The following is a 26,351-nucleotide window of genomic DNA, read 5'->3' on the forward strand; positions in this document are numbered from 1 at the left end:
CCAAGAATCTCTGGAGGGCCTTGAGACCCCTGGGTTGAGGCCATCTAGTTATGGCAGATACTTTTTCGCGGTCCATCCGGAAGCCAGTGGAAGAAATGATATACCCCAGGAAGGGCAGGGCCTCAGCTTCAAAAACACATTTTTCAAGCTTGGCATAGAGATGATTGTCTCGGAGAGCCTGCAGAACTTGTGTGACGTGGTGGCGGTGAGTATCCAGATCTCTGGAGAAGATAAGCACGTCATCAAGATAGACAATCACATGAGAGTGGAGCATGTCGAGTAGGACCTCTTTCATGAGATTCTGGAAGACGGCCGGGGCATTGCAGAGTCCAAAGGGCATTACTAGGTACTCGTAATGCCCATCCCTGGTATTAAAGGCCGTCTTCCACTCATCCCCGGGGCGAATACGGATGAGGTTATAGGCCCCTCGGAGGTCTAGCTTGGTGAAGACGTGTGCTCCCTGAAGGCGATCCAGAAGCTCAGGAATCAGGAGAAGCGGATAACGGTCCCGCTTGGTGATGGCATTCAAGCCATGATAGTCTATACATGGACGGAGGGAGCCGTCCTTCTTGGCAACAAAGAAGAAGCCGGCTCCGGCGGGAGAACAGGAAGGACGAATGAAGCCTTTGGCAAGGTTCTCAGTCACATACTGAGACATGGCAGCAGTCTCTGGCAAAGACAAAGGATACACCCGGCCACGGGGAGGCGTGGTGCCCGGTAGCAAGTCAATCGGGCAATCAAAAGGCTGGTGTTGTGGAAGAATTTCAGCCATCTCCTTGGAGAAGACGTCGGCGAACTCCCAATATGGCTTGGGCAGCAGGAGGGAGGAGCAGAGGTGCAAGGTTTTCAGTGGGCGTGGGAGGTGTAAACAATGCTCAAAACAAAAGGGACTCCATTGGGTTAGTTGAAAGTTATCCCATTGAATAACGGGTGAATGCTGTCGTAACCACGGTAGTCCAAGGACCAGGGGGTGCACAGCTCGTTCCAAGACTAGCAGGGAGATTTCTTCCGAATGGAACAAGCCTGTCTGGAGAGTCAAAGGGACCGTGGAGCAGGTGATGGTTCCAGGGAGCAGCGTGCCCCGGATGGAGGAAATACGCAGCAGAGGAACCTTTCGTTGCGTGGGAAGAGACAGCTGGTTCACCAGATCGGCCACAATGAAATTCCCCTCGGCACCAGAGTCAATGAAAGCCCGGATCTGGAGTTCCCCACCGGGGTATTTAAGAGTCACTGGCAAAGTGCATAGAGGAGCTGATCCTGTAGAGCCTAGGTGTAGCTCCTCGGTATAACCTAGGCACGGTTGTTTCCCGGACGTTCCAGGCAATTGGCGAGGAAGTGCCCCATGCCTCCGCAGTAGAGACAGAGGCCCTGCAAGCGGCGCCTCCTCCTTTCTTCGGGAGTTAGTGGAGATCTGCCCAACTGCATGGGTTCTCCACTGTTGGCAGAGGCAGGAAGTCCCTTAGGTGCCGGGGTTCTGGTGGCAGCGGACGACAGTGGTGGTGTTTTACGGTAGGAACGGGTCTCCTTATCCCGCTGTTGAAGGTGGCGATCCACCCTGCCGACGAGGTCAATTAAGTCATTTAAGTCCTCCGGGAGGTCTCGGCCTGCTAACTCATCCTTGATGCGGCTGGCAAGCCCCTCCAAGAAGATTCCCCTAAGGCAATCATCCCGCCAGCCAACTTCCATGGCCAGTGTGCGAAAGTCTATGGTGTAATCAGCCACCGAGCGTGTCCCTTGCCTGAGGTGCAAGAGCTCTGAGGCCGCGGTGGTCTGGCGTGCAGGATCATCAAAAGCGAGGCGAAAGTTGAGAACGAATTCCTGCAGATTCTGTAACAAGGGGTTCTGACGCTCCCACATGGGTGAAGCCCAGTCAAGTGCCTTACCATCCAGTAGCGAGAATATATATGCCACTTTAACTGCGTCTGAGGGAAACTGCGCAGGCAGAAGGGCAAAACGCACGTAGCATTGATTCAAAAAGCCACGGCATGTCTTGATATCCCCTGGTCGGCGTGGGTAGCTGAGTCACTGATGACGAACTGGGTACTGGAGCTGGAGGAGGGGCTGAAGGCGGGTCCGGAGGAGTGGCTTCCAGGCGGGAGACCAGCTGTTCCACGGTAGCAGCAAGCGTGTCGATACAGTGCTGTTGCTGCTGGAGGCGTTGTGCCATCCCCGGGATAGCCTGCAGGCTTGAGGCCTCCGCCGAGTCCATGGCCTTGCAAACTGTTGCAGTTTGATGCTGCTGGAAAAGATAGTGGACCCTTGGGCCGGCCTACCTAGGGAGATAGGGTAGGCCGGGGGGGCGGAGCCACAAGTTGGAAGGGTTCACCCAGGAACCAGGGACCCCCCGGGAGGAGCCCGTAGGGTCCCGGGTCCTCGGGACTGAGAATTGTCTACAGAATGTCCAGAGGCTGAGATGGGCGTAGGCCGGGACCAGAGCAAGCAGAATGAATAGGAAGTCCAAGGTACCCGGAAGGCAGGGGACCGGCTGCACAGGACCGAGGGCCGGCTGAAGGCAGGGCAGCGGGCGGCTGCGGAGTCTGTAGCAATCGGAGTCAGAGGCAGGCAGTGGGTGAAGCGGGGTCAGAAGCAAACCGGAGTCTGAAGCAGGCTGCAGGCTGAAGCGGGGTCAGAAGCAAACCGGAGTCGGAGGCTGGCTGCAGGCTGAAGCGGAGTCAGAAGCAAACCGGAGTCGGAGGCTGGCTGCAGGCTGAAGCAGAGTCAGAAGCAGACTGGAGTCAGGGGCTGGCTGCAGGCTGAAGCGGAGTCAGAAGCACCGGAGTCAGAGGCTGGCTGCAGGCTGAAGCGGAGTAAGAAGCAAACCGGAGTCTGAGGCAGGCAGCGAGCTGAAGCGGAGTCAGAAGCAAACCGGAGTCGGAGGCAGGCAGCGAGTTGAAGCAGAGTCAGAAGCAAACCAGAGTCGGAGGCAGGCAGCGAGCTGAAGCGGAGTAAGAAGCAAACCGGAGTCTGAGGCAGGCAGCGAGCTGAAGCGGAGTCAGAAGTAAACAGGAGTCGGAGGCAGGCAGCGAGTTGAAGCAGAGTCAGAAGCAAACTGGAGTCAGAAGCAGGCAACGTGGAGATCAACAGGTACACAACTGAGAGCAACTAAGAAGTTGTGAACCTCGTTGCAAGGCGTTGAGAGAGAGTCTGAACGCCGGTTATATCGGGACTTGGGCGTGACGTCAGCAGCGCGGGCGGGACCGGGCTTCCGGGAGCTGGACGCTCAAGAGGGACGTCCTCGCGCACGCGCGAGACCGAAGGGAAGCAGGCCCGTAATGGCGGCCGCCACGTGGAGTGAGAGAAGCCCCCGGGGTCCGGAGCGGGTGGAATGCGGTGATCACTGAAGCGGAGGTAGGCGGGCCTGAGCCCTAACAGAAGGGAAGCAGTCGGGACCGCAACAATTGACTGTACCTAAAGGGTACCTAAAGCTGAAAAGAGTCTTATGTCTAGAGAGACCTGAGAAATGAAAGTGTCATGTACACAGTGGACCTGTATACGGAACTAATCTTCTGAAGAGTGGATGTGGAAGGCACGAGTGAAATTAAGGGAAAGCTTGCTCAAATAGCCAGGTCTTGAGTCTTTTTTTGAAGGTAATCGGGCATTGTTCGTGCCGAAGATCTGGTGGGAGAGCATTCCATTGCTGCGGGCCAGTTGTGGAGAGAGCTCGTTTCCTTAATGTGCTTTTTGCGGAGGGAGCGACGAGGGTGTCTCTGTAGGCAGGTCTTACTGGTCTGGAGGGTAAGTGCGGCCGAAGTGGGATATTAAGGTTCAGTGGAGCAGTATTGTGGATGGCTTTGTGTAGGACCATAAGGACTTTGTACATAATTCTGAACTTGATTGGGAGCCAATGCAAGTTCCGTAGGATGGGTGTGATATGGTCTCTTTTATTGGTCTTAGTCAGAATCCTTGCTGTGGCGTTCTGCAACATCTGTAAGGGTTTGATGGAATTTGCTGGGAACCCGATCAGAAGCGTGTTGCAATAGTCAATTTTTGAGAAGATGATTGCTTGGAGAACTGTGCGGTAATCTTGGAAGTGGAGGAGCGGTCTCATCCGTTTTAGGACTTGTAGTTTAAAGAAGCAGTCCTTCGTGGTGTTGTGGATAAATTTTTTTAGGTTTAGCTGATTATCCATGATGATTCCGAGGTTTCTTACTTGTGTAGGTAGAGGGGGTTGCATTGTGGAAAGCAGATTGTTGGCAGTAACATGATTGGCATCCTGAGAGATGAGGAGGATATCCGTCTTATTAGTGTTAAGGATGAGGTTGAGGCTTGAGAGCAGGTGGTTGATTGATTTAAGGCAATTGTTCCAGAAGCAGAGGGTTTTGTGAAGGGAGTCTGTAATCGGAATAAGAATTTGCACATCATCTGCATAAATTCTTATTCCGATTACATATATTCTTATTCCGATTACTTAGGCCTGGGAGTTTCCCGGACGGACGGGACAGGACAGGAGGCGGTGGCCCGAAGCCTCGCAGTACAGGCACAGACCCGAATGCCTCCATCTGAGGCGTTCCCACAGGGACAGACGCCCTTGGCCCAGCTGCATGGGTTCTTCCGCTTTGGTAGACGGCGGGTTTCCACTGGGGGCAGACCCTGCTGCTGGTGGAGAACGGGAATGCTCCGCAGTAGGATGTTGGGGTGTCTGAACTTCTCGGTGATGCTCCTAGAGGCGGTGGTCAATGCGGCCTGCAAGATCAATAAGGTCCTCAAGGGAGGATGGAAGCTCGTGGGCTGCAAGCTCATCCTTAAGTTGGGATGGCAAACTGTACAAATAAATGACTCGGAGGCAATCCTCTTGCCAAGCCAATTCTGTGGCAAGAACTTGGAACCCAATAGTATATTCGTTGAGAGCTCGTTGACCTTGCCGCAAACGTAGGAGACTGGAACTAGCTACAGCCTGCCTCCCCGGGTCATTGAATGTCCAACAAAAGACCGTCATGAAACGTGACAGCTCTTGGAGGAGAGAGTCTGAATGCACCCACTAGGGAGATGCCCATGCCAGCGCCTTGCCTTCCAAACGTGAAAGAATCAAGGTAACCTTTGTGAGCTCATCCTGGAAGATGGAAGGCTGCAGAGCGAACTGCATATAGAACTGGTTGATGAACCCTCAGCAGAGCCTGGGATCTCCATTGAAATGGGGTGGAGCAGGTAGGGCCAACAGAGCCCTGGAGGGGCTCATTTCACCTACTATTGCCTCAGATACAAACTTATATTGCAAGATGTTTAGGGCAGGGATTTATACCACTACTCCTGAATTTATAAATTGCTTTGAGCTTGAATTTGGAAAGGTAAGTAATGAAGACCAAACCAATTCATGATCAGTAGTCGCAGTCCTTAGGAGGGTAATTTTCAAAGTTGTTTACACATGTCAAAAACAATATCCAAGCTACTGAACTGCAAGGGATATGGGATAGAGAAGAAGCATTATGGACAGTCCTAAAAAAAAAAAAGAAGATGGTGCTTCCATTTTTACTGGTGTAGTCAACAGGCCTCTGACGCAAACAGAACTGAACAAAGATCTGATTGAAGACATCCAAAACATGGGAAAGAAAGGAGAAGTTTGCTCACTGGAGATTTTAAACTGCTGGATGTAAATTAGAGAATCCCTTCTGTGAAATCTACAAGAAGTAGAGAGATAAGAACATAAGAAATTGCCATGCCGGGTCAGACCAAGGGTCTATCAAGCCCAGCATCCTGTTTCCAACAGTGGCCAATCCAGGCCACAAGAACCTGGCAATTACCCAAACACTAAGAAGATCCCATGCTACTGATGCAATTAATAGCAGTGGCTATTCCCTAACAGACCTGAAGACTGGAGGATAGCTAATGTAACCCCAATATTTAAAACGGGCTCCAGGGCGATCCGGGAAACTACAGACCAGTTAGCCTGACTTCAGTGCCAGGAAAAATAGTGGAAAGTGTTCTAAACATCAAAATCACAGAACAAATAGAAAGAAAGGGTTTAATGGAACACAGTCAGCATGGCTTTACCCAAGGCAAGTCTTGCCTCACAAATATGCTTCACTTTTTTGAAGGAGTTAATAAACATGTAGATAAAGGTGAACCGGTAGATGTAGTATACTTGGATTTTCAGAAGGCGTTTGACAAAGTTCCTCATGAGAGGCTTCTAGGAAAAGTAAAAAGTCATGGAATAGGTGGCGATGTCCTTTCGTGGATTGCAAACTGGCTAAAAGACAGGAAACAGAGAGTAGGATTAAATGGACAATTTTCTCAGTGGAAGGGAGTGGACAGTGGAGTGCCTCAGGGATCTGTATTGGGACCCTTGCTTTTCAATATATTTAGAAATGAGCTGGAAAGAATTAAGACGAGTGAGATAATCAAACTTGCAGATGTTACAAAATTGTTCATAGTAGTTAAATCACAAGCAGATTGTGTTAAATTGCAGGAAGACCTTGTGAGACTGGAAAATTGGGCATCAAAATGGCAGATGAAATTTAATGTGGATAAGTGCAAGGAGATGCATATAGGGAAAAATAACCCATGCTATAGTTACACAATGTTAGGTTCCATATTAGGTGCTACTATCCAAGAAAGAGATCTAGGCATCATAGTGGATAACACATTGAAATCCTCGGTGCAGTGTGCTGCGGCAGTCAAAAAAGCAAACAGAATGTTGGGAATTATTAGAGAGGGAATGGTGAATAAAACGGAAAATGTCATAATGCTTCTGTATCGCTCCATGGTGAGACCGCACCTTGAATACTGTGTACAATTCTGGTCACTGCATCTCAAAAAAGATATAATTGCGATAGAGAAGGTACAGGGAAGGGCTTCCAAAATGATAAGGGGAATGGAACAGCTCCCCTATAAGGAAAGACTAAAGAGGTTAGGACTTTTCATCTTGGAGAAGAGACGGCTGAGGGGGGATATGATAGAGGTGTTTAAAATCATGAGAGGTCTAGAACGGGTAGATGTGAATCGGTTATTTACTCTTTCGGATAATAGAAAGACTAGGGGGCACTCTATGAAGTTAGCATGTGGCACATTTAAAACTAATCGGAGAAAATTCTTTTTTACTCAACGCACAATTAAACTCTGGAATTTGTTGCCAGGGGATGTGGTTAGTAGAGATGTGAATCGTGTGCCCGATCGTCTTACCGATCGGGTTCGGCTAGAGGAGGGAAAAAATCTGATCGTGGGTGATGTGGGTGATGTGAATCGGAATTGGTTCCTATTCACATCGTTCTTATTTTTGTAGTAAGGCCCGACCCTTTAAAATTAACCCCTTACCTTCCCCCACCCTCCCGAACCCCCCAAAAACTTTTTACGATTACCTGGTGGTCCAATGGGGGCGCGGGGACCGATCTCCCACTCTAGGGCCATCGGTGCTATTTTGGCTGCCACTCAAAAATGGTGCCGATGGCCCGATAAAAAAAACCCCACCCGACCCTTTAAAAAATGACCCCTTAGCTTCCCCCACCCTCCCGAGCCCCCCAAAACATTTTAAAATTACCTGGTGGTCTAGTGGTGGTCCCGGGAGTGATCTCCCGTTCTCGGGCCGTCGGCTGCCACTCATAAAGATGGCGCCGATGGCCCTTTGCCCTTACCATGTGACAGGGTATCCGTGCCATTGGCCGGCTCCTGTCACATGGTAGGAGCACTGGATGGCCGGCGCCATCTTTAAAGATGGTGGCGGCCATCTTTACAACGGCAGCGGCCATCTTTAAATACGGCGGCGGCCATCTTTAAAGATGGCGCCGGCCAGGCAGTGCTTCTACCATGTGACAGGGGCCGGCCAATGGCACGGATACCCTGTCATATGGTAAGGGCAAAGGGCCATCGGTGCCATCTTTATGAGTGGCAGCCGACGGCCCGAGAATGGGAGATCGCTCCCAGGACCACCACTAGACCACCAGGTAATTTTAAAATGTTTTGGGGGGATCGGGAGGGTGGGGGAAGCTAAGGGGTCGTTTTTAAAGGGTCAGGTGGATTTTTTTTTTTATCGGGCCATCGGCGCCATTTTTGAGTGGCAGCCAAAATGGCGCCGATGGACCGAGAGCGGGAGATCGGTCCCCGCACCCCCACCCTTCCACCAGATACTCGTAAAAAGTTTTGGGGGGGTTCAGGAGGGTGGGGGAAGGTAAGGGATTTGTTTTATAGGGTCGGGGTGGGTTTAGGGGTTTTTTTGGTGTGCCGGTTTTCCCCGCCTTCCCCCCTCCCCCGATTTACGATTTTTCACGATAAATCGGGGGAATTTCTATTGTATCACAACTCTGAACGATTTTTGATGATTTAAAATATATCTGACGATTGTTTTAAATCGTCAAAAAACGATTCACATCCCTAGTGGTTAGTGCAGTTAGTATAGCTGTGTTTAAAAAAGGATTGGATAAGTTCTTGGAGGAGAAGTCCATTACCTGCTATTAATTAAGCTGACTTAGAAAATAGCCACTGCTATTACTAGCAACGGTAACATGGAATAGACTTAGTTTTTGGGTACTTGCCAGGTTCTTATGGCCTGGATTGGCCACTGTTGGAAACAGGATGCTGGGCTTGATGGACCCTTGGTCTGACCCAGTATGGCATGTTCTTAGTGTGCTCCGGTGGAGCGCACTGTTAACCCGCATTTGGACGTGCGTTTTTGACGCGCTAGCTTTACCTCTTATTCAGTAAGGGGTAATATCTCTTTTAAATAGGCAGGTTTTTATTCTTTTATTTTTCACTGTTAAATTACTATCGCCTTCTCACCGTTCCAAGTCGTATTATGTCCCTGTTTTATTGTAACTGCTATTTTTTCTTTTAGCACTTGTTAATGTTCTTTTTATTTTCCTTTTGTCACACCTTGTTAATTGTAAACCGGCATGATGCGATTCCCATCGCGAATGCCGGTATAGAAAAAACTCAAATAAATAAAATAGCACGTCGAAAACGCGCGTCCAACCCCCCCGAGACTAATAGCACCAACAACATCTTTTAAAACAAACTTTGGAGCCAAAATCTGATTTTGGCTCCAAAGTTAGTTTTAATAGATGGCTCAGAGTGAGGTTCTATATGTTTGCTAGGCAGAGTGGAGACGAGCATTGGAACGCGAGTAGAAGTTGGTGTTACCGCAGAGTTTGATAGATGTGATGCCAGAGTGGGAATCCAACAGATACATCACATCAACAAGATTATGTTTTTCATATAAAAAAGGAAGGATCAATCTCATAGCGGATCATAATTGTCCAGATTACACTCGTTTCAACTTGAGTCCTAATCAAATTGAGCCCCGGAGGCAGCCGTTTGTTAACAGCGAAACTTGGCCATAGTCGGGCTTTTAAAATACATACGTCTCCACTTCAATAAACTTTTGAAAAAGACTGTGGCGTCTACGCATGGAGGATGGCAGGCGTAGCCGGTATGACACTGAACCCACACGCTCAGCTATTCGGAACAGGCCGCAATATCTTGGGGCCAATCTTCGGGATGGAATCCGAAGCTGAATGTGTTTAGTGCTGAGCCAGACTCGATCTCCAGGAAGGAAGACGGGTGCCGGTGGTCGATGTCGGTCTGCCCATCTCTTCGTAGCCTTGGTTGCTTTGGTGAGTTTACCTTGGATAGATGTCCACAGGGAACTTAATTGCTGAGCCGAGAGTTGAACCGCCGGTAATGCACTAGGTAGTGACAGAGGCAGTGGTGGTTTTAATTGCTTACCGAAAACAGGAAAGGTGAACTTCCTGTGACTGAATGGGTATGGTTGTTATACGAGAATTTGGTCCACGGTAACAACTTTACCCAATTATCCTGCCTCTCATTGGCGAAGGAATGAAGAAACATTTTCAGGGAATGGTTGGTGCGTTCCGTCTGCCCATTACTTTGGGGGTGAAAAGCGGTAGACAGATTGAGTTGTACATTGAACTTCCTGAATAATGCCCTCCAGTAACGGGCGGTGAACTGGGGTCCCCGATCCGAGACAATGTCTTGAGGAAGGCCATGGATTCTGAAGATATGTTGCATGAATAGGTAAGCCAATTCAGGTGCAGATGACAACTTAGGCAGTGGAACAAAGTGAGCCATCTTGGAGAACCGGTCTACAGTTACCCAGATGACCGTATTTCCCTCTGAGGCCGGGAGATCTACCACAAAGTCCGTGGCAATGTGAGTCCAAGGTTCCACTGGTACGGGCAATGGTTGAAGTTGTCCCCAGGGCTTTCCAACTCGCGATTTTTGAATCACGCAGGTAGGACAGGAATCAACGAAAGTGCGAACGTCTCGCCTTACGGTCGGCCACCAGTAGAAGCTATTTATCAAGTCGAGAGTCCTTTCGTGACCAGCATGACCCCCTGTGAGGGAATTGTGGGCCCAGATCAAGACCCCTCTCCGAGAGCGTTGAGGAACCACCGTCCTTCCCCGAGAGCTTACTGTAGTGCTGGAAAGATTGATTTTTGCAGGATCCAGAATATATTACGGTTGATCCTCGTTCTCCTCCAACTCGGCTGTGTGGGAAAAAGTGTCTGCTCGCACGTTCTTGGAAGCAGGTCGGTAACAGAGCACGAAATTGAAACAGTTGAAGAACAGGGACCAACGAGCCTGCCTGGGATTCAGGCGTTGTGGGTGGCCTAAGAACTCCAGATTCTTATGATCTGTATATACAGTAACCGGGTGGATGGCTCCCTCCAGCCACTGTCTCCATTCCTCAAAAGCAAGCTTGATGGCCAAGAGTTCTTTATCACCGATACTATAATTACTTTCGGCTGCAGAGAATTTCCTAGAGAAGTATGAGCATGGTAGTAGCTGACCAGAACTAGTGCTTTGACTAAGCACAGCCCCCACAGCAACATTAGATGCGTCTACCTCCACGACAAATGGACGGAGAGGGTCGGGGTGACGAAGGCAGATGTCCTGCAGGAAGGCCTCTTTGAGCATTTCAAAGGCTTGACAAGCTGATTCTGGCCAATCCACAGCATCCGCCCCCTTCCGGGTGAGTGCGGTGAGGGGAGCCACCATGTGAGAATAGTGGGGAATAAAATGTCTATAAAAGTTTGCGAAGCCGAGGAAGCATTGTAAGGCTTTTAGTCCTTTCGGCTGAGGCCAATCTTTGATAGCGGCCACCTTTTCTGGGTCCATTTGGAATCTGGTGGCGGATACTATGTATCCTAAAAAAGGAAGGGAATCCTTTTCAAAGAAGCACTTCTCCAGTTTCGCATACAGGCAATTGTCTCTGAGAATTTGCAAAACCTGCCTTACATGTTGACGATGCGATGCCAGGTCTCAGGAGTAGATCAATACGTCGTCCAAATATACGATGACAGAGGTATTCAGTAGGTCACGGAGTATCTAGTTCATGAGGTGTTGGAACACCGCTGGGGCATTGCACAGTCCAAAGGGCATGATGAGATACTCGTAGTGCCCATCCCGGGTGTTAAAGGCAGTCTTCCACTCATCCCCCGGACGAATTCGGACCAGATTATAAGCACCCTGCAGATCTAGTTTTGGGAAGATTCTGGCTCCTTGTAATCTATCCAAAAGTTCGGGAATCAACGGGAGTGGGTAACGATCCTGTTTCGTAATGGCATTGAGACCCTGATAGTTGATGCATGGCCTTAGAGACCCATCCTTCTTACCCACGAAGAAGAAGCCCGCCCCAGCTGGTGACTTGGAAGGTCAGATGAATCCCTTTGCAAGATTTTCTGCGATATACTCGGACATAGCTCGAGTCTCTGGTAGTGATAACGGGTATACTCTCCCCCGAGGAGGCATCGTTCCAGGCAAGAGATCAAAAGTGCAATCGAAAGGACGATGCTGGGGTAAGATTTCCGCCTTCTTTTTAGAGAATACGTCAGAAAACTCTGTGTACGGTGCTGGAAGGGCGATGGCAGTGTGTAGAAGAGGGAGACCTGGTACCCTCGGAACCTTCAGGCAATTAGCGAAGCAGAAGGGGCTCCACTTGGTAATCTGTAAAGTATCCCATTGGATGATCGGAGAGTGTTTTTGTAGCCATGGCAACCCTAGCACCACGGGGTGGATGGCCTTCTCCAGAACGAGGAAGGCAATCTCCTCCGAATGGATCGCCCCGGTGTGTAAGGTTATGGGTACCATGGAAGCGGAGATACTCCCTGGAAGAAGTGTTCCCTGAATGGAGGTAATCCGCAGTGGAACTTCTCGGGACCGCGTGGGGATCTGCAGCTGGCACACCAAGTCTTCTAGAATGAAATTACCCCCTGCTCCTGAGTCTAGGAAGGCGAGAGTCTCAAAAGATCCGCCTGATCAGTACAGTACATTGAGGAGCAGCATTGGCACAACCTAGGAGTAGCTCCTCACGACCTCCTAGGCTCTGGCGTTTTTCAAACGCTCCTTACAGCAAGCCAAAAAGTGGCCCTTCTAACCGCAATAAAGGCATAGGCCCAGAATTCGGCGACGTTGTCTCTCCTCCGCGGAGAGTGGTGTACGCCCCAACTGCATGGGCTCTTCAGTGGCAGTCTCCTGTCGTGCTGCCGCTGGAGGAGTGGCCGAAGATAGTGGTCTGGAGAAGACAGGAGCTAGTGACGAGGTACGTCTAACCTGTCGTACCTCCTTAGCTCTCTGCTGGAGACGGCGATCAATTCGGCCAGCCAAGTCAATGAGAGTGTTAAGATCCTCCGGGAGATCGCAGGCGGCCAATTCATTTTTGATGCATCCTGCCAGACCCTCCAGGAACACTGCTTGGAGGCTGTCGTCCCGCCATCCTACCTCGAGGGCGAGCGTGCGAAAGTCCATGGCGTAGTCAGCTAAGGAGCAGGAACCTTGGCACAGCTGCAGCAGTTCCGAGGTGGCTAGGCGAGCCGGCTCATCAAAGGCTTGTTTAAAACTGGAGATGAACTGTAGCAAGTTGTCGAGCAATGGGTCGTTTTGCTCCCAGAGCGGGGCGGCCCAAATTAAATCCTTCCCATCCAGCAAGGACAGAATATATGCCACCTTCACTGCGTCCGTAGGGAACTGCTGGGGTAGCAGGGAGAACCTGATGAAGCATTGGTTTAAAAAACCCCGGCAGGTTTTAGCCTCCCCAGCATAGCGTGAAGGCGCAGGCAGCTGGGTAGGTGAACTGATGTTCGCACTGGAGCAGGCAGCGGAACGGGAGGCGGGTCTGGAGGCATGGCGTCCAGGCGATTAGCAAGACGTTCCACTGTAGCTTCGAGCACATCCAGGCAATGCTGCTGCTGTTGCAGCCATTGGGCCATTCCAGGGATGGCCTGAAGGCCAGGCATATCCGCTGAGTCCATGGCCTTGCAAACTGTTGTGGGTGTCTTGGTGGACCCTTGGGCCGGCCTGACGGAGAAGAGGGATGGTGAGAAAAGGAGTCTCCATAGATGGGACACAGGCCGGGAGGCGGATACCTGGTAGAGCGATGAGATAGATCTTCACCCTGGAAGCCCGAGACTCCCCCGGGAGGAGCCCGTAGGAGCCAGGCCGCTGGGGCTTAGGAGACTGAAGACGATGACTTCACCCTGGAAGCCCGAGGCTCCCCCGTAGGAGCCCGGGCTGCTGGGGCTTAGGCGATCAGCGAAACCAGTAGAGACGGTCCGGGGTCGAGGCAGGCGGCAGACATGGAGGGTCGTAGGCAGGCTGCAGTCGGAACCAGAAAAGCAGTACCTGGAGATGCAGGGAAGATCCGGAACCGGAACAGAAGCAGGGACAGGAATCTGGAACACGAAGGACCGGGACTGGAACTGAAGTGGGTGCTGGAACACGAGAGGAAGATCCAGACCTGGAACTGGAACAACCGGGACAGGAACAACTGGAACTGGAACAACTGGAACTGGAACAATTGGAACTGGAACCAGCAAGGAAGCAGGCAAGCGCCCAGAGCACACAGCAACTAAGCACCAGAAGGTAACCTTGTTGCAAGGCATCAAACATGTTACGGCTATGGCTGCAGTGCAACCGCCTCACCACCAGGGGTCCCTCTAGTGCTGGCTCTCCTGACAGGCCCAGTCCATCTCCCCTGTCCACTCTATGTTCTGGGCTGTCCCTTATAACCCTGCCTGACAGTTCCCTCGGTGCTTCGGCATCGAGCTCGCCTGGGCTCCCTGCTCTAGCCTTCCTTCCCTGCTTGCTGTGCGTTTGGTCCCAGGACCTTGCCTTGCGCGGCCTTCGGGCCTTATTCCTTGCCTTGCCTTGCGCGGCCTTTGGGCCTTCTACCTTGCCTTGCTCTGGGTGTATCTTTGGGCCTGCTACCTTGTACTGTGTGTGGCCTACGGGCCTTCTGTGTGTGTGTGGCCTACGGGCCTTCTGACCTGCCTTGCCCTGCTTACGGTGTGTGGCCTACGGGCCTTCTGTGTTTGTGTGGCCTACGGGCCTTCTGACCTGCCTTGCCCTGCTTACGGTGTGTGGCCTACGGGCCTTCTGTGTGTGTGTGGCCTACGGGCCTTCTGACCTGCCTTGCCCTGCTTACGGTGTGTGGCCTACGGGCCTTCTGTGTGTGTGTGGCCTACGGGCCTTCTGACCTGCCTTGCCCTGCTTACGGTGTGTGGCCTATGGGCCTTCTGTGTGTGTGTGTGGCCTACGGGCCTTCTGACCTGCCTTGCCCTGCTTACGGTGTGTGGCCTACGGGCCTTCTGTGTGTGTGTGGCCTACGGGCCTTCTGACCTGCCTTGCCCTGCTTACTGTGTGTGGCCTACGGGCCTTCTGACCTGCCTTGCCCTGACCCAGCCTGAACCCAGACACTGCTATCTGCCGCCTGCCCTGACCCAGCCTGGACCCAGACACTGCTACTTGCCGCCTGCCCTGACCCAGCCTGAACCCAGACACTGCTACTTGCCGCCTGCCCTGACCCAGCCTGGACCCAGACACTGCTACTTGCCGCCTGCCCTGACCCAGCCTGGACCCAGACACTGTTTCTAGCCATTCCTGTCTCTCTCCACCTGGAGCCACCCTTCTGGGTGATGTTCACGACTCCTGACCGGAGCCCATTCGTAACAAAACAGAGGCAGACGCCGGCCTTAAGTATTTGCCGGCGCCTGACGTCATGGAAAGGGGCAACCCGCCATGTGGCGGGAAAAGCTCTTTAAATTCACCCTCCTCGCACGCGCGCGCTTAGGAGGGGAGAGGCTGAACTCGGCGGCGTCTCCCTCGTGGAGACGCCGCCGCAGAACAGGCCGTACTGGCCCGCCCAGGCACGGAGGTTGCTGCCAGGAACCAGGCCCACGAACCAGAGAACCAAGGAGGAGCTCCCGGGCCCGGGACCCCGGAAGAGAAGGTAAGGTCCCGGTCACGAGTGCTGCGACCGGGATCACAACACGACGTTCAAAGAACATCACATCGGTTTACATGTAACAGGAGGAATGGCTACATAGAACAATATAACATTATGAAACAGGGTGGGGAACAAAGGTATAATTAACTATATAACATAATAAAGCATAATAAAACTGGGTAAGGAACGAAAAGAATATTGAGAATGGAGTATACGAGAGGGTGTGGAAAACTCAAAGTACAAAGGGGGTAATAAGAATAAACAGAGGTAATAAAACAGTTTGGTGCTTGTGGTGAAGTCAGCAAGGACAAAAGAGCAAGGGGAAGTAGATTATTCAAAGGCTTGTTTGAAGAGCCAGGTTTTGAGTTTTTTTTTTAATTTGTGGGTGCAGGGTTCGAGTTGAAGGTCGGGGGGCATGGCATTCCAGTTTGAAACTCCATTTATAGATGAAACTCCATTTATAAAAGAGAATGTATGGGAAGAGCTAGGAAAACTGAAAGTGGACAAAGGCCATGGGTTCATCCCAGGATACTGAGGGAGCTCAGAGATATCCTGCAGGTCTGTTGAAGGACCTGTTCAATAGATCCTTGGAAATGGACATGGTGCCGTGAGATTGGAGGAGAGCGGTGGTGGTCCCACTTCACAAGAGTGGGAGCAGAGAGGAGGCTGGAAATTACAGGCTGATTAGTCTCACCTTGGTGGTGGGAAAATTAATGGAGACTCTGCTGAAGGAAAGGATAATGAACTATCTACAATCCGATGGGTTGCTTGACCTGAGCCAATATGGATTTACCAGGGGAAGATCCTGTCAGACAAATCTGATTGATTTTTTTGATTGGGTGACTAGAGAATTGGATTAGGGAAAAGCGCTCAATGCGATTTACTTGGATTTCAGTAAAGCTTTTGATATGGTCCCACATAGGAGACTTGTGAACAAAATGAGAAGCTTGGCAGAGGATGCCAAGGCAGTGGCATGGACTGCAAACTGGTTGACTGACAGGAGACAGTGTAAATGGATTCTACGCTGAAGAAAGAGTGGTGTTAAATGGAGTGCCACAGGGATGAGTTTTGGAACTGGTTCTGTTCAATATTTTTCTGAGCAACATTGCGAAGGGATAGAAGGTTAAGTCTATTGGTGGATGATCTTAAGATTTGCAATAGAGTGGACATGCCTGAAAAAAAATAGAGAAAATGAAAAGTGATTTAAGAAAGCTTGAAGACTGGTGGAGGATTTGGCAGCGGGATTCACTATCAAGAAGTGCAGAGTTATACATCTGGGGTGAGGTATTCCAAAAGAACTGTATGTGATGGGCAGTGAAAGACTAATGTGCAGGGACTGGGAGAGGGACCTTGGGGTGATAGTGTCTGGCGATCTGAAGGAGGAGAAGCAATGTGAAAAGGTGATAGCAAAAGCTAGAAGAATGCTAGGCTGCAGAGAGAGAGGAATAACCAGTAAGAAAAAGGAGGTGGTGAGCATTGTACAGGTCTTTGGTAAGGCCTCACGTGTTCAGCAATGGAGTCCATACCTCAAAAGGATAGAGATAGGATGGAGGCAGTCCAAAGAAGAGCAACCAAAATGGTGTGGGGTCTGTATCAGAAGACTTATGAGGGTAGCCTGAAGAATCTGAATATGTACACCCTGGAAGAGAAGAGGTACAGGGGAGATACGATACAGACCTTCAGATACGTGAAAGGTTTTAATGATGCACAGATTTTGAACCTTTTCTGTTAGAAAGAAAACAGTAGAACTAGGGGTCATGAAATGAAACTCCAGGGGGACAATTCAAAACGAACATCAGGAAATATTTCTTCATGGAAAGGGTGGTGGATGCCTGGAATGCCCTTCCAGAGGAGGTGGTGAACACAAAAACAGTCAAAGATTTCAAAGGGGCATGGGATAAACACTGTGGATCCCTAAAGGCTAGAGGATGGGAATGAAGAGAAGGGTGCATGGGGGTAACCTGCTCTAGGGTGGTTACTATCCTTAACAGTATGCAAGGGGATAACTATACTTAACCAGGGAAAGGTGAATTTTAAAAGCCTGGAACGTGCCAAAACTGGGAGATATGCGCACAAGTTGAGTCGACATGTGCCAAGCGGATTCTAAAAGCCGCCTGAGTATGCGCGTCCATGCCACTACATGCACAAATGAAAACTTCAAAAAAAGGGGTGGGGTGTGGCCATGGTCTGGGTGGGGCTTGTGTATTCCTGGATTTCATATTGAAATTAGCGCATAAATACTTAGGCACATAGGCGCAAGCTGGGGTCTCCTGCCGCATAACTTCTGCTCTGGAGGACGTGTAAGTTATAAAATAAAGACAGATCAGCAGGTTAAGGCTCAGGGTTAGCAGGGAAGAAGATAGGCTACTAAACTAGGAGGGTGTGGAAGTCCTATCCTTTACCTGGGAGAACTGGGAATAAACTGGTAATGGCGTCGGCGCATGTGTCTTTTAAAATCCCCCCACTTACATGGTAGAAGTGGCATTTACGTGTGTAGGCGCACTTCCACTTAAAATTGATTGCACATGTACATGCTTCCAGGCTATTTTATAACATGCATGCATATGCGCGCATATACTTGCATATGTTATGAAGTGCCTGCGACCCTGGGCACAGGCCAATGAACGCACGCACATGTGCACCCGCACACCTATTTAAAAGTTACCCTCCCTGCCTTGATACTTTTCACACAACTGCAACAACGTTCTCCGCTTTGATGGTGGGGGAGGGGCATTGGATTCAGATGAAAACCACTCTGGGCCCTGACTTTTATGGTATGGGGTACTGATGCGCAGACATAAGGGAAAAAGCAAAGGACGGCTTCTATGGACAAATCCAAAAGCAAAGCACATCAAGCAGCAGTGTCTGAATTTTCAAGAAGGTTGCTCCATCAATTGCAGTCCATTGGCTTGACTGACACTGTTTTAAACTGGTTTCGTACATAACTGTCGAACTGTCCACATCAGATCAATATTGGTCCCCACTCATCTAAATGGTATTCTCAAGGTTCTTCACTTTCCACTCTTCTATTTAATATCTGTCTAATACCACTATGCCAACTCCTTAACAGTCTTAGTTATGCTGACAGCGTTCTGTTTTTTGTACCTTATTCTACATTATGGTCTCCTACTCTTTCTACTATATGTCTATATATTAAAACTATTAACATATGGCCATCCCATAATCGCTTCAAATTAAATACATCAAAACAGAAATTCTTCACCTCTCAACCATACCACATTCTGCTTGTAGTCCCCCATTTCATCTACTTCTAGATAACTCACATATTCCAGTTGTATCCAAAGCCCATAACCTTGCTGTAATCTTAGACTCAAGACTATGTATGTCTCACCATATCTGTACTACCGTTAGAAAATCCTTTTTCAAAATTAATTTGTTAAAATGCCTCCGCTCTTTACTGTTTGCTAACGAATTGCACACTGTTCTGCAATCTCTCATTCTTACAGGTATAGATTGCTGTAATGCCCTCTATCTCAATCTACATGATCTCAATCTATCTCAATCTACATGATCTCAATCTACATGTAACTTTTTTTTTTTTGCTTCTTCAATCTATGTCTCTTGTTAATTGTTACGGTTACGGTTAACCACTTGTTCGATGTAAACCAAGTTGATTTGATTTGTATCAAGAAAGTCGGTATATAAAAGCCTTAAATAAATAAATAAATAAATAAAATGATAATGCACTTGGCCCTTTACAATTAATACAAATCTTGGCTGCTCGCATTCTAACCAGTTCATCAAGAAAAGAACACATACCCCCAATTTTACAATCATTACATTGGCTACTGGCTACAGAATACAATATAAAGTTTTATCCTTTATTCATAACCTGATGTACAAAGACTGTTCTACTTGGCTCTGTTCACTCATCCGTATCTATCAACCGAATAGGCAGTTATGTTCTCTAGTCTCTACACAAAAATCTTCTTGAAATACCATCAGTTCGGTTGGTTAGACTCGACATCACATGAAGACGCGCTTTTTCAGTTGCAGGCCCCTCGCTCTGAAACTCTATCCCAGACCACGTAAGGCAAATTTCATCGCACAATGAATTTTAAAAAAAACTTAAAAACATATCTGTTCTCAAAGGCCTTTGGATTGCTCTCTGTTGTTCAGAAGCTAGTTTTCCATGGCACTCGCTGGTTGTTCATCATAACCTTTTTCTCTCTCTTTACTAGACTATTGACTATGATTATGTTTCATTTTATTTTCTATTTTATTTTAATGTTTTATGGTACTTGTTTTTATGTTATTTTAATTATATGTATTGATACATGTAAACTGTTTTGACTGACATTTTTTGTAGAAGCAATATGTAAACATCTTTTAAATAAATAAATATGTTGCTATGTTAATATAAGGCTTGTGGGTAATCTGCATGGAGCAGCAACTACTACCCTTAACAGAATCATGGGGGTAACCTTCATGGAGCGGTTACTTGCTGGGCAGACTGGATGGACCATTTGTCTTTTTCTCCCATTAATACAATGTTACTATTTAAAACTCCCTCTCCCTCACTACAGGTAAAAGTACCTGCACTTTTCACAGCATGGGTACTTTACTTGCAAAAAATGGGTGGAGAGAGGTCAGGGGAGGGAAAATGTGTGTGGGGCTTTCAAAACAGATGCAAATGTACACAGATGCATTGGATGCAATCCTCTGCGGTGCTGGGATTTCCATGCATATAATGTACCTGCCGGACGGCAAGCCCAGTATCCTATTCAAAAATTGCACCCTATGTTATGGTAGCGAAATACATTGTTTCTTGCTCCATTGCTCTAGAGCACTAAGAAATCCTTGAACTTAGTTTCTTTTTTCAAATGTAGGACGCAGCAGAGGAATCTTGTGCTTTGATATGCCAAGTTTTTCAAATTATCTATGGTGACCAAACCATAGAGTGTGTGGACCGAGCGGGATATCATTACACTGCCACTCCAGAACAACCCTGGCTCTGCAGGAGTAAGTCTCACTACCTTTCTAAATTTTGCTTTCTAAGACAAGGGCTTGCCGTAGTGTAACTGGATCCAAGGATAAGTAGCATTACCAAGATAAAGACTGAATAGTGTTCTTAGGACGGGGCGTAATTTGAATTATTTTGATGAATAACATAGATGTAGTGGACTTGAATTTCAGTAAGGCGTTTGACGTTTCCGCATAGGCAACTTGAAAATAAACTAAACGCCCTTGTTATAGACCCTAAAGTAACTGAGTTAGAAATTAGCTGAGTGGGAGTTCATTCCGAGGATAAGAGTGTACTAGCAGTGACCTGCAGGAATCAGTCCTTGGGCCAGTTCTTTTCAAAATTTTCATAAACAATATTGCAGAAGTGCTATCAAGAAAAGTTAAGAATATAAGATTTGCCATATTGGGTCAATCCAAAGGTTCATCAAGCCCAATATCCTGTTTCCAATAGTGGCCAAACCAGGACACAAGTACCTAGAAGGATTCCAGGTTTGTCTTTTTGCAGATAATATAAAAATCTACAATAGGATAAAGAGCCTGTAGGTGTGGAAACTATGAGGTAGGATCTAGCAAAGCTTGAGGAATGGTCTGTTTATTTATCTACTTATTTATTTGTTTATTTAAAAAGGTTTTTATTTCGCCTATAGCAAGATGTTCATGCAGCCTATAGCAAGTCTGGCAGCTAAGATTTAATGCAAAAAAAGTGCAGTCATGTAAAAATCCAAGGAAACAGTATAATATAAAGAGTGAAATTCTTCTCTACATGAACAAAAGAGCAAGATCTGGGGTTATTGTATTTGGTGGTCTTAAGATGGCCAATCAGGTGGATAAAGCAATGGAAAAAGCCAGAAAGATGCTTGGCTGCATAGGGAGAGGAATGGGCAGCAGAAAAAAGGTGTTGTGATATTGCCCCTGTACAAGCACCTGGTGAGACCTAATTTGGAATACTATTACTAGTACTACTACTTAACATCTCTATAGTGCTACTCAGCGTATGTGTGTCTCTACAAAAACATATAAAAGACACTCCCATCTCATTAGAGCTTACAATCTAATCAAGACAAACATTCAGTGCAAAAGAGACTTTGGGAATTTCATTTATTAAGACAATGGTTAAAAATTAATGATGCTGTAAGAGGGACAATCAGGGGTTAAAATTTAAAAGCAGTTAAGAAAATGCCATACTGGGTCAGACCAAGGGTCCATCAAGCCCAGCATCCTGTTTCCAACAGTGGCCAATCCAGGCCATAAGAACCTGGCAAGTACCCATATATTTATAATAATTTAATTTTATTTTAAGTCGTTCGCTGCTTTATCTATAAGTTCATAAGAAGTTAGCCCTGTTATCTGTACCCTCTTGTTTGATGTAATTTCCAACTTTGGTTCTATGTAAACCGACGTGATATGTACTAGTACAGGAACATCAGTATATAAAAGCCTTAAATAAATAAATAAATAAATCTGCTTCACTTTTTTGAAGGAGTTAATAAACATGTGGATAAAGGTGAACCTGTAGATGTAGTGTACTTGGATTTTCAGAAGGCATTTGACAAAGTTCCTCATGAGAGGCTTCTAGGAAAAATAAAAAGTCATGGTATAGGTGGTGAAGGCCTTTCGTGGATTACAAACTGGCTAAAAGACAGAAAACAGAGAGTAGAATTAAATGGACAATTTTCTCAGTGGAAGGGAGTGGGCAGTGGAGTGCCTCAGGGATCTGTATTGGGACCCTTACTTTTCAATATATTTATAAATGATCTGGAAAGAAATACGATAAGTGAGGTAATCAAATTTGTAGATGATACAAAATTGTTCAGAGTAGTTAAATCACAAGCAGATTGTGTTAAGCTGCAGGAAGACCTTGTGAGGCTGGAAAATTGGGCATCAAAATGGCAGATGAAATTTCATGTGGACAAGTGCAAGGTGATGCATATAGGGAAAAATAACCCATGCTATAGTTACACAATGTTAGGTTCCATATTAGGTGCTACTGCCCAAGAAAGAGATCTAGGCGTCATAGTGGATAACACATTGAAATCGTCAGTTCAGTGTGCTGTGGCAGTCAAAAAAGCAAACAGAATGTTGGGAATTATTAGAAAGGGAATAGTTAATAAAACGGAAAATGTAATAATGCCTCTGTATCGCTCCATGGTGAGACCGCACCTTGAATACTGTGTACAATTCTGGTCGCTGCATCTCAAAAAAGATATAGTTGCGATTGGAGAAGGTACAGAGAAGGGCTACCAAAATGATAAAGGGGATGGAACAGCTCCCCTATAAGGAAAGGCTGAAGATGTTAGGGCTGTTCAGCTTGGAGAAGAGATGGCTGAGGGGGGATATGATAGAGGTCTTTAAGATCATGAGAGGTCTTGAACGAGTAGATGTGAATCAGTTATGTACACTTTCGAATAATAGAAGGACTAGGGGGCACGCCATGAAGTTAGCATGTGGCACATTTAAGACTAATCGGAGAAAATTCTTTTTCACTCAATGCAAAATTAAGCTCTGGAATTTGTTGCCAGAGGATGTGGTTAGTGCAGTTAGTATAGCTGGGTTCAAAAAAGGTTTGGATAAGTTCTTGGAGGAGAAGTCCATTAACAGCTATTAATCAAGTTTACTTAGGGAATAGCCACTGCTATTAATTGCATCATTAGCATGGGATCTTCTTGGTGTTTGGGTAATTGCCAGGTTCTTGTGGTCTAGTTTTGGCCTCTGTTGGAAACAGGATGCTGGGCTTGATGGACCCTTGGTCTGACCCAGCATGGCAATTTCTTATGTTCTTATAGGATTGTGGACCCTTAGCCCGAGGCGGAGTTGGCGCAACCTGGAAGGATGAACCCCCGTAGGTCTCCCCCTGTGGGAGGCGATGCCGGAGAGACACAGGGACCAACTGGAGCTTAGCAATTACCAACCCACATTCCCCACAGGTTGAGCCCTTGGGAACCGGGGCCGACTGGACTTAGGTGAGCCCCTGGGACGATGGAAGGTGAGGAGCTGAACATCAGGAGAAGAAGCAGAATCCAACTGGAGCTGAGGGAGAAGAGCAGCAAAGAATCCGATCTGAGGTCAGGAAGCCAGAAGGAGACAACGATAGCCGGTCCGAAGTCAGGAAGCCAGAAGATCTGTCTGAAGGAAGTAGACCAGGAAGAGGAACAGGCAGGCAGGATCTGGAGCAGGAATGGAATGCAGGAACAGGAACAAGGTACGCTGGAACTGAAGATCTGAAGCAGGAACGCTGAACGAAAAAGACCTGTAGCCAAGTCGTCTGCTGAAGATTATGGGCAGGTTTAAATACCTGCTGGGTTCTGACGTCATCTGGAGGAGCCGACGGTAATTTCCGCTGTGGGCCCTTTAAGGCCCCCTAGGTGGTGCGCGAGCCTAGGAGGTAGCCAAGGAGAGGCAGAGTCGACGGTGTCCTGCGGCAGGGAGGCCCAAGACAGCCCCGGCGATGTGCAGGACCTGACAACCGGGTCGGAGGGGCCCGGGATGCAAGGTTCATTCCGCGAGAGAGCCGGCATGTTGGGCAGCCGGCAGGGATGGCCAGGACAGGCTGCGGCCATGGGCAGTAAGCATAACAATGATAAAACCAACATGTCAAACATGTTAAAAGCCTTAGGGTTATACTAGATTCTAATTTGAATATGTCTATAAAGTTAAAGAGATGGTAAAATCTGGATACTATAAATTTCAACTTTTAGAATCTTTATGATTCCTTTAGGGGAAATATGAGTTTCAGTTGGTAGTATAGTTCATTTTATTGCCAATTTTGGACTATTGTAATGCCTTATTGATCAGACTACCTAAGAATACTTGTTCTTCAAATCCTCCAAAATGTATCTGCTAGGCTGATCTTTGGATTGAGTTGAAGATTTCACATCTCTCTGGTGCTAAGAGACCTACATTGCTTACCTAGCGAGGAAAGAATACAATTTAAAACTGCTCTACTGATGTTATGGCCGCCGGTCACAGCAGACCGCGACTGGGGCCAGACACTCACCGATGCGGCAGACCGCCGAAACGCTGACTGCACTCAGGCATCAGCTGGGTCCCCTCACGGCGATTCCTGCTGCCGCTGATCATGGCCGCGGCGTCGGCTGCCTTCCTGCTCCTCCTCTGACTCCTCCCCCGCCGGGCCTCCCTAGAGCCGCGCGCGTGGCAGAAGCTATTTCTTAAAGGAGCCATGACAGGATATGGGATTGGCCCCTTCCTGTGGGCTCCACCTTCTGAGGTACTATTTAAGGCTTCTTGGCTCTTGTGCTCTGTTCCGTTCCTGTTTTGCTGTTTGGATTTCTGGTACTTGACTCCTGGACTGGCTGCTGATTTTCTTCTGGTATTGACTCCCGGATTGGCTGCTGAGTTTCCTTTAGTTTGACCCCTGGACCGGCTGCGGAGTATCCTTTGGTATTGACTCCTGGTCTGGCTGCGGAGTATCCTTTGGTTTGGACCCGTGGACCTGCTATTGACCCTGCTTTGGCTTTGACCCTGGGACCGGCTTTGACTACTCTCGAGCTTGATTTAGAACTGCACACGACCTGCTGGAGGCGCCAGCCATTTAGATCACACGACCTGCTGGAGGCACCAGCCATCTGGACCACACGACCTGCTGGAGGCGCCAGCTATCTGGACCACATGACCTGCAGGAGGCGCCAGCCATCTGGACCACATGACCTGCTGGAGGCGCCAGCCATCTGGACCACACGACCTGCAGGAGGTGCCAGCCATCTAGATCACACGACCTGCTGGAGGCGCCAGCCATTTAGATCACATGACCTACTGGAGGCACCAGCCATCTGGACCACACGACCTGCTGGAGGCGCCAGCCATCTGGACCACATGATCTGCAGGAGGCGCCAGCCATCTGGACCACATGACCTGCTGGAGGCGCCAGCCATCTGGACCACACGACCTGCAGGAGGCGCCAGCCATTTAGATCACATGACCTACTGGAGGCACCAGCCATCTGGACCACACGACCTACTGGAAGCACCAGCCATCTGGACCACACGACCTGCTGGAGGCGCCAGCCATTTAGATCACATGACCTACTGGAGGTACCAGCCATCTGGACCACACGACCTGCTGGAGGTGCCAGCCATCTGGACCACATGACCTGCAGGAGGCACCTACATCCAGATTCCCCTCTTTAACTTCACAAGATCTTCTGAGTGCAGCCTCGCCTTCCGACGGTAGGAACTTGGGAGGGTTTTTACTCTCTTAAGTAGTGCCAACTCTACCTCGGACCAGAGGTAACATATGAGGAGGACACTGAATAGGAAGTCCCAGGAAATCCTTGAGTCCAGGAGAATTTGGAATTGACTTCAATACCTTACCTCATGCAAAAGCTTTGGTCTTGAAGAGAACACATTGGAGCCCTCCTTCAACGTTCAAGCCCTCAACTCACGAAAGAATTAACCCAGAAGCCCAAGCCTAGAAGCCTGCTGAGAGATTGGATCCTGACCCTTGGCCTGGACCCAGATATTGACTGTTCGCTGCCTGCCCTGATCCTTGGCCTGGACCCAGATATCGTCTGGTCACTGCCTGCCCTGACTTTTGCTTTGAAATGTAGCGCATTTACAACGCATGAATAGTCACCTGCACCCATTTTTTTCTATGGGCAGAGGTCTGCTGGAAAAGTATGCACAAAGACAGTAGTTTTAAAATTGCATAGTGGCGCTCAAGTGAAGATACGCTTGAATTTTTAATCGTGTGTGTACTTGCATGTGTATGTTATAAAATATACCAAAGATCTGATTTTATAAAGCATTTTCACATGTAAAACTGAGTTTTACTCGAGTAAGTGGGCTTTTAAAAATTCCTACAATATATGCCGTTGAATTGTCCGTAAGATTTACTTACATAAGTGCACTTTACTCAAGTAAATGGCTTTTGAAAATTGCTACAATAGTATTTATTTATTTATTTATTTATTTAACAGTTTTTTTATACCGGCATTAAAATACACATCATGTCGGTTTACATTGTAACAGTAGTTGGAAAATACATAGAACAGGGATGGGGGGGTGGATAACCATCAAAAAACAAGAGTAGAGAGGGCTCTAACGGGGAGCCCGAGGCAAAATTAAAATAGTTAAAAATAGTTGAAAAAGGGGGCAGGGTAGGAGGAGATATTTACAAAGAAATAGGGTGCGGGAAGGTAGGATGGGTGGCTATTTACCGGGGGGGGGGGGGGGGGCAACAG

The 26,351-nt window shown here is 48.2% G+C and overlaps 1 protein-coding gene across 4 annotated transcripts in view; it reads left to right on the forward strand.

The window, feature by feature from the left end:
* Nucleotides 1–26,351, forward strand: part of CCM2L (CCM2 like scaffold protein) — a 128,732-nt gene that overhangs the window by 58,622 nt on the left and 43,759 nt on the right. For all 4 annotated transcript variants that reach the window (XM_029613354.1, XM_029613355.1, XM_029613356.1 and 1 more), the window contains one exon: nt 20,020–20,152. In XM_029613354.1, the coding sequence (XP_029469214.1) occupies nt 20,020–20,152 (133 nt within the window). The remainder of the gene's footprint in view (nt 1–20,019; nt 20,153–26,351) is intronic.

The sequence above is a fragment of the Rhinatrema bivittatum genome, chromosome 8, assembly GCF_901001135.1.
Source record: "Rhinatrema bivittatum chromosome 8, aRhiBiv1.1, whole genome shotgun sequence".
NCBI classification, from domain to species: Eukaryota; Metazoa; Chordata; class Amphibia; order Gymnophiona; family Rhinatrematidae; genus Rhinatrema; species Rhinatrema bivittatum.